The sequence below is a fragment of the Gambusia affinis genome, linkage group LG19 (genome assembly GCF_019740435.1).
Source record: "Gambusia affinis linkage group LG19, SWU_Gaff_1.0, whole genome shotgun sequence".
Taxonomy (NCBI): Eukaryota; Metazoa; Chordata; class Actinopteri; order Cyprinodontiformes; family Poeciliidae; genus Gambusia; species Gambusia affinis.
In genome coordinates this window covers 23,777,552-23,791,292 of record NC_057886.1, presented here as the reverse complement: position 1 = coordinate 23,791,292, position 13,741 = coordinate 23,777,552, and the positions used below count along the sequence as shown (strand labels likewise).

Here is a 13,741-nt window from a genome sequence, read left to right as displayed (position 1 = left end):
GGACTGTGGACGCCAACATTAGCATTAGCTGCTACTTGTTTAGCTTTGAGATGCTACTTTAGGCTAGCATAGCTTCACTGATAGTTAAACTCATTTCAGTACAACAGTAGTCATTTCCAGCATCCAATCAGATCGTTTAGAAGCAGAAACGATCTGATTGGCTCAGAGAGAAGCTGCTTTGTTGTTAGCGGATGTAGCTTGTGCGTCAGATTTACAGCCGTACCAGAAACATGCAACAAAGGTTCCAGCTCAGGACTTTTGTAGGTAAAGAAGCCATTGATTATGTTAAAGCTTTATAACTCTTACAGATTAATTTGATTAAGTAATTGAAATTAATATATTACAGTTTCAGCTCTAATAACCATCTGATAGTTACTGTAATTGTTGAGTGCATCAATTTAAACAAAGGAGAAATGTTGTGGTGTTGCGGATGTCCAGGCCGCCTGAACGGAGCCTCACGGTTTGAGTTGGGTGAGCAGTCACAAATCTCTGAGCCTTACATTCATAAATAATCAATGTTTGGTTTTTTTAGCCAGCAGGTGCAGCAGCAGCAGAAAGGCCAGCAGATCCCTGGAGAGCAACAACAACCCAGCATCCTGTGAACAGGTAACGTCAGTTTGTCTCCAGCTTCATCAGTCACGATGCGTCTCATCGTTGTTGTTCATCAGTAAAGAAAACTGTTTAAGAGTTTAATGTAGGTTATGCTCACAGAACGCTTTAGGTTCTGGATTCTGCAGATTTATGGTCTGAACTTCATTTGTAAGGTGGAAGAAAACCAAACATTTTATTTCACCTTCAGAGTATAAATGTATTCCTATAAGTTGCACCAGTTTGAGTCATTTCCCTCATCAGCATCATTAACTTCCTGGGGAAGCAGGTCTTCTGCACTGCATGATAGGAAAATAAAACCCTGCGAGGAAACCTTAGCGTCTCGCTTCAGGCTCTTCAGAAAGACTTTCATCTGTATTTCCTCCTGGTGGAGAGGAAGTGGAGAAAATGAGGATTAATTTCATCAACAGTCCTCAACGTTTCCAACCTTCAGCCTAAATCATCAGAGCAGCTCTTCTTCTGAAAAGCCTTTCGGATCTCAGCAGCCGCTCCCGCTGCTCACAGGAACCCGGGCCAACACCGATTCATGCCAACCCTCGTGACCGACTCCCCCTGGGCTGAGGCCGCGCCGCGCCATCACACGCAGGAGAGTCGGCGGACGGACAGTCGGTGGACGGACAGTCGGGCGGCTGAGGTTTAGGCTCAGGACGACCGAAGTCAGATTTCACGTTGGGAACGGCGGGAAGTCGGATCGGCGGACGCTCTGGGCATGTGGCGGTAGGACCGGCCGGCCACCATGTTTTGCATGGCAAAGGTGAGGCGTCGCTCGCTCCTCTGTTTGGGTCAGGATGTTGGGTCAGAGCAGGACAGGAAAAGCACATTGCGTCTTCCAGCGTCATGTTTAACCCTTCAGGAGCTCAAACACTCCAGCGCCACAAAGATCTTTTCTCCAGCACCTGCAGCTCAGTGGTCTTTACCTCCATAGGGGGGTGGAGGCAAGGTGCTGCAGATCTGGGCAGTGGGGGAGATTTTCCTTCCCTTAAACTTTAGTGACAGCAGCTAGACCGGAGGCTAGACTTTGTCACACTGCCTCTGCAGCCCTCCTCCTCCTCAGCATCCCTCTCCCCTCCCCACAACACGACTCCGCTCCTCTCCAGTCGCGCTGCAGCGTGTGAGACTGGAAGGCAGCCTCGGTGTGTGTGTGTGTGTGTGTGTGTGTGTGTGGAGGGAGAGAGCGGAGCGAGGCTTTCCCAGAGCAGAGCAGCAGCAGCAGCAGGAGGAGGTGAGCGGGATGATGATGGAAGCCAGCTTTGACACAGAGGAGAGTTTTGATGATCCGTCCTGTCTCGCCCCGCAGCCCCCCGGCTCCGTGTCGCCGGCCAAGAGGCAGATCGCCGAGGTCAAGGAGACCAAGATCACAGTGAGTACTCCAGACCCGAACCGAGCCGCTCGTCTCCTGCTCTGGTCTCATTTCCCTCTGTTGACATCCCATGATGAGCCTTTAAGGAGCGGCGCAGATCTGGGTTCCCCGTCATTTATTTTGTGTTTGATCGATTGAAAGGTGATCAAATGTGAATTTAAACCCTGAAGAGCCTCATGGATGCTTTTAGTCCAGGAACAAAAAGCTGCTGCAGAAGCTGGTGGTATTTTTAGTGCCTGTCAGGGAAACTGATCTCTGACTGTTTCTCCCTTCTGCGTTTCGTTCGTTTCTCCAGTTGAAGGGCTTCAGGTGGAACCAGTGCAGGTGAGGCTGGAAGCCCAGAGGCTCCAGAGCCGGACCGGTTTCTGAGAGGTTCTGTTTGTCTCCAGCAGGTTATGTAACCTCCCAGCCTGTAGTGGGGATCGGTGGGAGGTGTGGGTTCTGCCTTATGTTCGGCTGACCGCTGTGGACGGCCATTGTGAAAGAAAAAATCCCCCAGACCTGCCAGGATGCAGCACGTCCAGTTTCCATGGTGACAAAGGCAAAAGCACTGATAACGGGTGTTCAGACGGAAAACGAGAAGAGGAGAAGGAGGGAGACGCCACGGCGTTTGGGCTGGACTGATCCAGAGCCGTCCGTCCTCATCTGGTGGAAAACAGGTGATAACGAGTCAATCTGCGACGCCTCCAGAGGTTTCTGTCTGTTCACCACAGAGAAACTCATTACACAACCCAGCCACGGTCGTCATGGAGACGCACGCATCCATGACGGATGGCGAAACGGACCCATGCAGGATTCTTCACACATCAGAGGGAAGCAGCTGCTCTGCAACCTTGTTTTCACCTTCAGGGTGAGAATCGTCTGACGGAGCTTCAGCCTTCAGGTCCGACCGCCGTCGTTCGGCTCAACCTGTTGGTGCATTCTGGGAAAAAAGGCAGAGGCGAAAACTGGAAGGAAGTAATGAGGATGTGTTGGTGTCAGCTGAGGATGACAATCTGTATTCAAATTAAAGAAAGAACCATGCTGTTAGTAGAACGTCCTGTACCTTCAACACCTGACAAAGATGAAACCGTTAAAAAGTCATTATGTTTAATCCAGAGTTTCCTCAGCAAATCATCAGTTCTGATCAGTTCTGGGCAATTCTTTCTTACAACACGTCTCCTATAATCTTACAGGTCGACTCATATTCCTCTTCAATAATCTGTCCAGATTCCTGGCTCTTCCTCTCAACCCACAGGATTTATTCACGATTTGTTTCTGGGACTGAGATGAAACGTTTTCTGTTTAGTATCAATGGAGCCCACAGCATCCTGACTCCTCCACCGTACAGGAGCAGTTTATCTCCATGTCAGCCCTTTATGGGGCTCTTGGCGTGAACTCAGTTACATTCAGAAACACTTTAACAATCTGACATTAGCTGCAGGAGCAGCTGGCTGCCGTCTCCTCCTGCTGCTGGTTACCAAACAGTCTCTGGTGGGAATCTGTTGTTGACTTTAACTTTTTCAGGTGGTTCAGTCTCTATTGGTCAGATGTTTCCCTTTGGTTCCCAAATCATATCTGAGGAGTTAATGGTTCTGAGGAACCATCTTTAAATCATCATTAACTAGTTTGTTTGCTCCGACACAAATCAGTGGACATCTTGTGGTCACACCAGAACCAAACGGCTTCAGCGTTTAAATTATGACGACATGCAGTGAGCCGACGCCTCCAGACACTGAAGGAGTTCTGTTCTGCCTGGATCCGTGACGTTAGCAGCAGATTCTGCTGTTTGCTGAAAGACTCAACAGCTCCTTCTCCATGGCGGCGTTAAGCAGCTGTTCCACTGGCAGATCAGCCTCCGTTTGCGGATCCAGTGTGGTTCCTCTGCAGCTTTTAGAACCACCTCAGGGACGAAAACTGACTGGCGCCAGACTGGATTTGGTGATTTCCTGGTGGATTCACGCCTCAGTCAACATCATCAGCCACCATTTCCAATCCGTAACGAGACCAAAGGAGTTTATTCTATGGCCAAACCTTGAGATCCTAAACTTTCTGTCAGGTACAACAGAACCGAAGGAACAAATCCAGGGACAGATTTCTGAGATACTGTCCACAGTGAGGAACACACTGGCAGAGGAGACGGACCCAACCTGACTGGAACCGACCCGGACATTAACGGGGCGGATTTGGCTCCCATCTCCTTCCATCCGTCAGTTTCAGCTGCAGCAGCTCGTCTTCGATACCTTTTCTCCAGGAGCATCTGGTTCTTCATTGGCCCTTTTTGAAGGGCCAATGAAGAACCCAGAGGAAACCTCTCAGCTTTGGACTCGTGAGACCCAGTTGAATCCGTGTGCAGCCCGTTGTTCCTGCCTTCAGCTCATCCACACGGAGGACAAAATGTTCACTTGCTGCCTCACGTGTTCCAGGCGTCACCAAAAGGACGTAATCTGAGTCCTTCCTTCAGCTGGTCATAATGTTTTGCCTCATCAACAGTGTGTCAGTCTCAGTGCTGAAACCAGAAACCATCCCGTTTGCAGTTTAGTTGCTTTGTTACTGAAGGTACATTTGTGGAGGGGATATTTTACCACAAGGTAATTTGTTGCTTAGCAACAGCAGCAGAGTTTCCTGTCTGCTGAAATCCCTGCTCAGAAATGGCTGCCAACACGTTGTTTTTTTACATTTCCTTCATGACTCTGTCATGATTTTTTCTCTTTTCAGTAAATAAATGAACCAGAAGTGAACATGTGATAAGCAGCAGCTGCTCACCTGAGGCACACAGTGAAGACAAAATGTTCCCACTGGCCAAACAAACCTGCTTTGTTCAAACATGAAAAGCTGCAGCAGCATCCAGAGGTTTTGGGTGGATCTGTTACACGCTGGGCCACAAAGGTAATCTGGATTAATATTTAATCCCCAGCCCCCCGCAGCGCCACAATAACAGGCCATAAAGGCGCAAGTTAGGCAGACGAGCGGCTCAGTGTGGGGAAGCAGCGCTGCTGATGGATGCTGAGGCGGCGTAATAGAAAATCTGGAGCCGTGACAATCAGTGTGATCTCTGAGGCAGAAAATGAACAAGGCGACCGGTCGGTACATCACGCCGCCGCGCTGCGTGTTTCCTCTTCATATCTACTCTTACATAACAGATCTCTGTGAATCTTTCCTTCAGCTGTGGAAAAGCTGCAGAGATCAGATAATACAACCAAACAAACATTAGTACCTAATCATCCTTTACTGTTTACATGCAGCTGGGAGGAGAGCTAATTAGCTCATATCTAACGAAGTTTAATGTTCTGCACAAGGCAGCATTAAAGCCTCATTATGACAAACAGCAGATGCTGTAAACAGGATCAGCTGCTGGACGGATAAACCTACAAAATCACGACATATTTAACACCGAAGGAGCTGAAGCACCTCAGAAACGTCTGGGGGTTTTACGCCGAGCGGTGGAGAAACTCTGGGTTTAAATACCATAAATTATCTGCTGTTTGTAAACTTACAGCCAAGAATTAACAGAAATAATTTGGGTTATTCAGCTGTTAGAGGAAAAACTTTTAATGTCACAATTTTAGACTGAACTTTTAATTAATTATCTTAATATTTAGTTTCTAGACTAAATATTTACCTCCAAACTAAACATTCAATTTGCAAAAAATATTTTACTAACTAAATTATTTGCTTGTTAACTAAATGTTTGATTTTCAGCTAACAGTTTTGTTAATTTTTGACTAAGTTTCTAACAGTAACAGCCAACAGATTCGCGCTTCCTGCCAGAAGCTGCTTGTTTTCATCCATCCTGAATAATTTCATTTAATTTAATAATAATCATTTAGCGCCTCGGATGTTTGCAGCATAAAGATCAAACTGACTCCAGTTTCCCGTTTCAAGCTGCCGGCGTCACAACGTCTTTTAGATCAACCACAGTTTGATATTTATAGGCAGAAACGTTTCCACCAGAACAAAACATTTTGAACTTTATTATCTACCGTTTTTTATGAGGTTAAATTAAAAGTTGATTCTAAAAACAACAAAGTTTGTCTGATAAATGAAATAGTTTAGTTTTGTGGGTTGGTTTCTGGTTTAAGGTGATATTTCTGACCTGATTTAGTCTTTTCACGTCTTCTCACAGAATCCCTCTGAGGTTGAGATCTGGGCTTTGACTAGGCCACTCTAGAACCTCCACTGTGTCCCTGTGGATAATAAATGTTCTCTGCATGAGTTCAGTTGATGACGATCTGATGTCTGAGGAGCTCCGTGAAGGTTTCCTGCTGAGCTGGGAGGACATGTCGACGATACGCATTCAAATCTAAATTATCTCTGATTTTTTGTTGCTTTTGCTGTTTTTAAATCAGCTTTGTTTCCTCTCTGATGCCCTCAGTGGGAATGTTCTGCTTTTTAAGTAAGCCATCTCTCCAGCTTCCCAATATTAGCGTTTCAGTAAACATCCGAGTGCACAGAACTCTGTTTGAAAAAAATCCTGTTGTGATTTAATCTGAGATGTGAGCAGAAGATAAAAGCAGCTGGGCTGAGTCAGATGTTTGTCTCTAGGCGGCTGCAGCAGCTACAGCAGCAGCTACAGCAGTTGAAGCAGCAGCTGCAGCAGCGCGGTGCCGCAGAGTGTTGGCTGTAAACAGGGTGAATCAGGGAGTCTCTGTGTTTGTGGGTGAAGCGTCCCCGTCTGCGTGTCCCAGCCTGACTTGCCTGTTCAGGTTGTGGATCCCAGATGGCAGCTTTACATAATAAGAATAAGTGAAGATGCTGCAGAGCGAGGAGCTGGACTCAGGCGGATTGTTTACGTGCAGAAACGTTTCTGTGGCTCCCTCAGGTCATCACTCTCACCTCTGACCTCTGACCTTTTGGCTCCTCAGCAGCGTGACCTTCAGGACTCTGGGTCCAGCCTGATGTGTGCTTGTGTGGTTGCAGATAAACTGTGTGACGTTCCCGCTGCCAGGAGAAGGTCCGGAGCAGCAGCTCCTCAAGCCCAACGAATGGAGCTACTGCGATTATTTCTGGGTGAGTTTCTGGAGCGACTCGTCCAGATCGTTCCCGATATAGAAACCTGGAAGGAAGTCAGCTGAAAACTGAGCCGCAGCAGCTGCTTCGCTCCATTTCTGCCTAATTTAGCGTTTCTCCACTTAACTTCAGCTCTGTGTGTGTGAACAGCGCAGCAGCAGCTGATGGCCTGACACACACCCACACCCACACTCCCAGTTAAAACTGGAGGTTGAATCAAACAGGAGCTTCGATCTGCTTAGAGATCATCACGTCTTCAGGATCAACAAGAAGCTCAGATTTGATCACCTACAACCACAGGAGAGGCTGGTGTTATGTGAACTCCGACATCTGGACCGATGTTAGGGTTAACTCCAACATCTGGACCGATGTTAGGGTTAACTCTGACATCTGGACCCGATGTTAGGGTTAACTCTAACATCTGGACCGATGTTAGGGTTAACTCTAACATCTGGACCGATGTTAGGGTTAACTCCTACATCTGGACCGATGTTAGGGTTAACTCTAACATCTGGACCGATGTTAGGGTTAACTCCAACATCTGGACCGATGTTAGGGTTAACTCCAACATCTGGACCGATGTTAGGTTAACTCCAACATCTGGACCGATGTTAGGGTTAACTCCAACATCTGGACCGATGTTAGGGTTAACTCCAACATCTGGACCGATGTTAGGGTTAACTCCAACATCTGGACCGATGTTAGGGTTAACTCCAACATCTGGACCGATGTTAGGGTTAACTCTAACATCTGGACCGATGTTAGGGTTAACTCCGACATCTGGACCGATGTTAGGGTTAACTCTAACATCTGGACCGAACTGCATCCAGTGTAATAATCTAATAATTTATTTAATGATTATTTTACAAAGGCAGCAGGAAAAATGACTCTTTAACCTCTGACAGATTTACACCTTAGTTTTTTCTGTAACATAAATGGTTACATCATAAAAATAAAATACTTCTCCTGTTTAATGCGACACATTTTCAGCTCAATTCTACTAAAAACGAACATTTTAAGGGCAAATCTGAAAGTAACAGCTGTAATGATCCGTATTAGTCTGCAGATTATTACAGTGAAATCCTGCTTCATGCACAGTTTGTCCTGTTTCTACATCTGGTCTGACCTGAGACAGTCCAGATGTTTCAGGAGTTTCCAGACGGTTAATCTGGAACAAAGTGACGTTATTAAATCCAGACAGATGACAGGAAGCTGACGGAGGATTCACAGGAAGTCGACTTCATTTCTGTCTGCCTGGACTCCTGAAGCTGGCGTTTGGTTCTGATGAAGACAGACAGTTTGAACATGGCGGTGGCAGCATCATGCTCTGGAGTTACTGTTCGTCTGTTGGAATTAGACGCTTAAAATCCTGAACAGCTCTAAATAATTAGAGAATTTAGTTTCAAACTAAAACCTTCAGAAATCTACAGAAGATCTGAATCAACAACAAAATCCAGCGGAAAATTAAACATTTCCCACGGCCTAGTCAAAGTTTAGAGCTAAATCTGACAGAAAATCCATGTGGTCTCCTGAGAAAAAGTCTAATATCCTAAAAGCAATGACAAAAATCTTACTCACTGTTGCTTTGCATTAAAATAACTTGTCTGTTGGTGTAGCAGGAGATGCTGCTGTTATTTTTGAACAGATTATTATCGGAGGCAGGAGCCCTCGTATCGTCGTGTTTGGGTTCAGAGACGCTTCGTGGAGGAGCTGATAATCCAGCGTGAGTGGATTGATTCTCCACAGATCAGATAATCCATGACGTGACACCATCAGGTTCAAACTGCTCAGCCTGAAACTGATATCAATTTGCTGCAAATGTCTTTTTCTTCTCCAACAAAACACATTTTATCTCAAAAATGTAATTTTACAACCATTAACAATTTTTGTTTGAAAGAATCTCTGCAGCCTAATGCAGATTAAAGTGGATTATATCCCTGCATGTAAACAGTTTTCATCTGATTTTACTGTTTTAACCTTTAATAAATCAGATCTCTGATTGAAACGCGGCGTTTCCTCCTCCTGATGACTTCCTGTCCGTTCGCTGACCTGACGCCTCGGCGCCACGCGCGCTGTCACCAAAAGCAACATGGCTGCCACACGCCATCCAAACATGTTTGACATGAGAGCGCTGAGCGAAGCGGCCCTCAGCGGCTGACGTGTGAACGCCGACGCGCCTCTCAGTCAGAAAGAATCACAGATCCTCATCGTTTCTGACTCACCTCTGACCAATCCGGCGCCACTCCGTGGGCCGCCGCACCGCGCCACGCTGCGCCACGCCGCACCGCGCTGCGCCACGCCACGCCGCACCGCACCGCACCGCACCGCACCGCGCTGCGCCACGCCACGCCGCACCGCACCGCGCTGCGCCACGCTGCACCGCGCCGCACCGCGCTGCGCCACGCCGCGCCGCACCGCACCGCGCCGCTCATACAGCAGGTGTTGTGCTCTGTCCGCAGGCCGACAGGAAGGACCCGCAGGGGGCCGCCCACGTCACGGGCTTCGAGGTTCTGCTGCAGAAGCAGCTGAAGGGGAAACAGCTGCAGAAGGAGATGGCCGAGTTCATCCACGAGAGGTAACGGCTGACGTAGATATATGAGGCACAGAAATGTTCCCTCAGCGGGAACAGAGACGTTTCAGTAAACAGAGTTTTCTAAAAACCCTGAAACATTTGATCAGGTCAGAACCTGCAGCGCTGACATCTTTCATTTTATCTGATAAACCAACTCAGAAAACAGAATAGTGGAGAAGCAGAAGAAAGAAGATGTGATTTTGGAAAATATTCTCATTCTTTGCAGGATATCATAGTGATGGGGAGTTTAACTCTTAATCTATTATCATCTGTAATCTCACATTTCAGTTTAATTTGGCAAATCTGGATGTTTATGTTAAATCTTTTTGCAGTTAGTATAAGAAGTCTTATGCTTCTCTAACTTTGTTAAAGTTACAGCCCAGCTCTCGTAGGTTTGCATTCGTGTCGTGTTCCTGTTGGGTTTTTGTTTCAGAACTGAACTTTGAGTTAAACTTCTCCAACATTTCATCCCTGATCAGCCTTAAAGTAACAGCCAGGATTTTATTTAAGGGCATCAGAGAACCTGGGGCTGAATGCAAACACACATTTGGAAGCTGACATTTAAAATCCATGTATGATTTTACATAAACTCCAGAAAAATGCAGTGAACTTTTCATTTTAACTTGATAAAATGAAAAAAACAAGCTGTTGGAAGGAGCCTTTTGTCCACTTTCTGCTCTTGGTGGTGGAAAATGACACTGAGAGCTGAGAGCCAGTGTTTAAGACTCCTTCAAGCTAACTTCCCTTCCTGACCTTTAGCGCCTGGGAGAGAGCAGGAGGCCGAGTCATTCAGGTGTAAATGTGAAGGAGAAGGGCAGAAACATGAGAACAGAAACAACCGCTCTGTAAAACTCACAACAAGCTTCATTATCTCCTGCTTTTTAAATTGTCTTGAAGGTTTTTCTTGTCCAGTCAGCTGACATCTTCATATCTGTGTCAGGATAAAGATTGAGGAAGAATACGCCAAAAACCTGTCCAAGCTGTCGCTGAGTCCGCTGGCAGCGCAGGAGGAAGGGTGAGTGGGAGACAAAACAGAGAGCGATGCTAACACAGAGAGCGATGCTAACACTGAGAGCGATGCTAACACTGAGAGCGATGCTAACACTGAGAGCGATGCTAACACTGAGAGCGATGCTAACACTGAGAGCGATGCTAACGCAGAGAGCGATGCTAACGCAAACGTTGCTCGCTGCCTGTTAAGCTCAGGCTCATCTACACAGCTCCCCCTGGTGGTCATCGTGAAGCCATGCTTTTTCACTTGGCTACTCAAAATAATAAAACTGGATGGATGAACACCTACAGCAGGGGTCCCCAATCTCGGTCCTCGAGGGCCGGCCTCCTGCATGTTTTAGTTCTTTCCTTGGTTTAACGCACCTGAATCAGATGGTGGCTCGTTAGAAGGCCTAAGAAGAACATTGACATGCTGAAAAGGTTGTTTGTGCCACCAGGGAGAGAATAAAACGTGCTGGATGCCGGCCCTCGAGGACCGAGATTGGTGACCCCTGACCTACAGCGTTGTTTTTAAATTACTTTTAAAATATGTCAGAGTAAAGTGTTGCTTATTGAACCACAACTGGCAGATAATGACATGAAATGTGACAAGTCAACTGAAAACAGACTAAGTTTTGATTACATCAGAAAAGAAACAAAATCAAATTTTAATCTGATAATGAAGTTTTTACTGCAAAGCAGTTAAATGTGAGCATTTAACTGTTCACATTTTAAATGCTTGAATCTTTTCCTAACGTAATAAAATTCACTCACTCTCCATCCTCTGCGGCGCGGAGAAGTCAGAGAAAGATGTTGAGTTTTAGTTTAGTATTTAATTGTAAAGTTGTTGAGTTTTAGTTTAGTATTTAATTGTAAAGTTGTTGAGTTATTTCTAAATACTCCCTCCATGATGCGGACGTTTCCTCAGGACTCTGGGAGAGGCCTGGACTCAGCTGAAGAAGAGCCTCCATGACGAAGCTGAAGTTCACCTCAAGTTCTCCAGTAAGGTAATTTCCTGCATCCACTCAGATTATTCAGATTAAATAAAGAAATTAAAAACAACCATCTAAATTTATTATAATTAGGTCTGATAATCATGAGTGAAAAATGATTGATGATCAAACTACTTTGAATCAAAACACAGAAGTTACAACAATTCATGATGCTTCTAAAATAACAAACAATATTGATGATGATGATGATGATGATGACAGCCGACAGTCAGTGTGCAGCACTGTGCTGCTCCCTTTGGGATCAGTAAAGTATTTTTGAAAGCAGCAGAGAAACTCTGGTCACTGCATAACGTTCTGTGGCATCAGGAAAACTTTAAGACCTTCACGGTGTGGAAACTCCTAAACCCTCCATGACATCAGGCCTGATATCTGTTCGCATCTGAAGCTTTTCATCCGTACTGAGTTTCACAGAATGCCGTCCATCCAGCCACATCCTCAGGTTTATTTTCTGCTAAAGAAAGGAACCCATTCCAGGGTTTGATTCCCAGTGATGCAGAAATCAAAACCAGAGGCGGCTGAGCCCCCGAGCCCCCCTCCCCCCCCGGCTGATTAATTAGCTGCATGTTCTGACAGGCCCAGACTCAGGGCGATGCAGGCTGACCGCAATCTGGTCCGGCGGCTGGTGAAGAGTCTTATCAAGCTGCTGCTCTCAGTTTTAATAAGCTGCATTCAGAGCTCTGCTGCTGCACATCATAAGCTTTCTGCACAACATTGCTGCAGGACGGATTGTAGGAGTTCCTTCAGAAACGATTTCTGAGCAGAAACTAATGATGCATTTGTTGGGACGCCTCCACCTTTAACAAGAAACAGTAAAATGAAAAACTTACCTTCACACATTCAGGGTTCATTCCCACCAGCCCTGGTTAGTCCACTTTCATCCAACTCCAGTCCGTTTTCCTATAAAGTCCGGTTCGGTTGGTGAGGTGTGAATGCTAAGCTAACTCTGGTGCTCCAGACCTCGGTCTGGGTTCAGTTGAAGTGAACTCTGGTTCGCTTTGAATACACGTGAACACCAAGAGGACCGGAGACTGCTCCAAAACTAGGAAGTGGACTACAGCGCAGGGCATTCTGGGTAAATCCAACCAAAGCTAACATGCTAGCCTAGCGCTAGCAGCAGAAATGTCTCCTGGTCTTCAGCCAAAGACTAAAGAGAAATCCTCCAACACTAAAATCTGACGCCTCCATCTTGTTTCCATCTGGTGAAGAAGGAAGTTGCTCTCAGTGTCTTCAGAGGTTTTTGTGTGGTTTCCTTCAGTGGTTGTTGGTGCAGCGCCCCCACAGGCCAGGAGGGGAACAGGTTGGTTTGACTCAGAACTGCAGCAGCTGGAGTGGAGCAGATGATGGAGTTCTGGTCGAACTCTACCAGACACTCCAAACTGTAAACATTTCATTGTAAACTATAACTCAACTTTTCTGCATTTTTGGGGGATTTTGTGCAAAAAACAAAATTAATCCTCATTAGCAAAGAGTGACAAGTTCAAAGCTTCAAAATGATTTTACCCATTTATAGAGGAACCAGGAATTAAATTACTCATCAAATCAGGTTTATAGCTGTTTTAAAAGACTGGAATGCAACATTAAACTATTAAAATGTGCAACAATAAATCAGTTTTATTGTGATTTCATTACCAATCTGAGGAGTAATTTCTAACATGCATTGGAGGTTTATTCAGGATCAGACTTGGACTCCCTTTTCTTACAAGGCAGAAAGCTCATATTAATAATACAACATTCTTTGTTTCTGCAGCTGCACACAGAGGTAGAGAAACCGTTGCTGACGTTCAGAGGCGACAACTTCAAGAAGGATCTGAAGAAGTACGACCACCACATCGCCGACCTGAGGAAGCAGCTGGCCAGCCGCTTCGCCGGCGTGGAAAAGGTAACCAGGAGGCAGAGAGACGAGTCGGCTCGCTGCGTCTTCCTCCCACCTGCTGATTCAGCCCATGAATGGAAGCTGCTTCTGTTTTTCTCTTGGTTTTTCACGGCATGTTGTGGTGGGCGGCAGCCGCATGGCCTGCTGTTATTTCAACCAGCAGGAGAAAAACAAGCCTTCAGTCTGGCAGGTTCACCGAGTTTTCTGAAGATTTATGGAAATCTGCAGAAATAACTGGTGAATTGTGAAATATGTATATTTGTTTTATATTTGAGGTTGAATTAGTGGTGTCAGTCTAGTGTACAAAATTAGAAATACATCAGAAGATGCAAATG

At 46.0% G+C, this 13,741-nt stretch overlaps 1 protein-coding gene across 4 annotated transcripts in view; it reads left to right on the top strand.

The window, feature by feature from the left end:
- Positions 1-215: 215 nt before the first annotated feature.
- The window catches only part of gas7a (growth arrest-specific 7a), an 18,754-nt gene continuing 5,228 nt past the window's right edge, over positions 216-13,741 (top strand). The window contains exons 1-7 of one of the 4 annotated variants that reach the window (XM_044101268.1): positions 216-264; positions 533-606; positions 6,869-6,958; positions 9,418-9,533; positions 10,471-10,545; positions 11,449-11,527; positions 13,281-13,412. In XM_044101268.1, the coding sequence (XP_043957203.1) occupies positions 231-264; positions 533-606; positions 6,869-6,958; positions 9,418-9,533; positions 10,471-10,545; positions 11,449-11,527; positions 13,281-13,412 (600 nt within the window). In that variant the 5' untranslated portion in view covers positions 216-230. Of the gene's footprint in view, positions 265-532; positions 607-711; positions 1,970-6,868; positions 6,959-9,417; positions 9,534-10,470; positions 10,546-11,448; positions 11,528-13,280; positions 13,413-13,741 lie in introns of those variants that run through there. The other 3 variants (XM_044101270.1, XM_044101267.1, XM_044101271.1) reach the window with 3 other exon arrangements.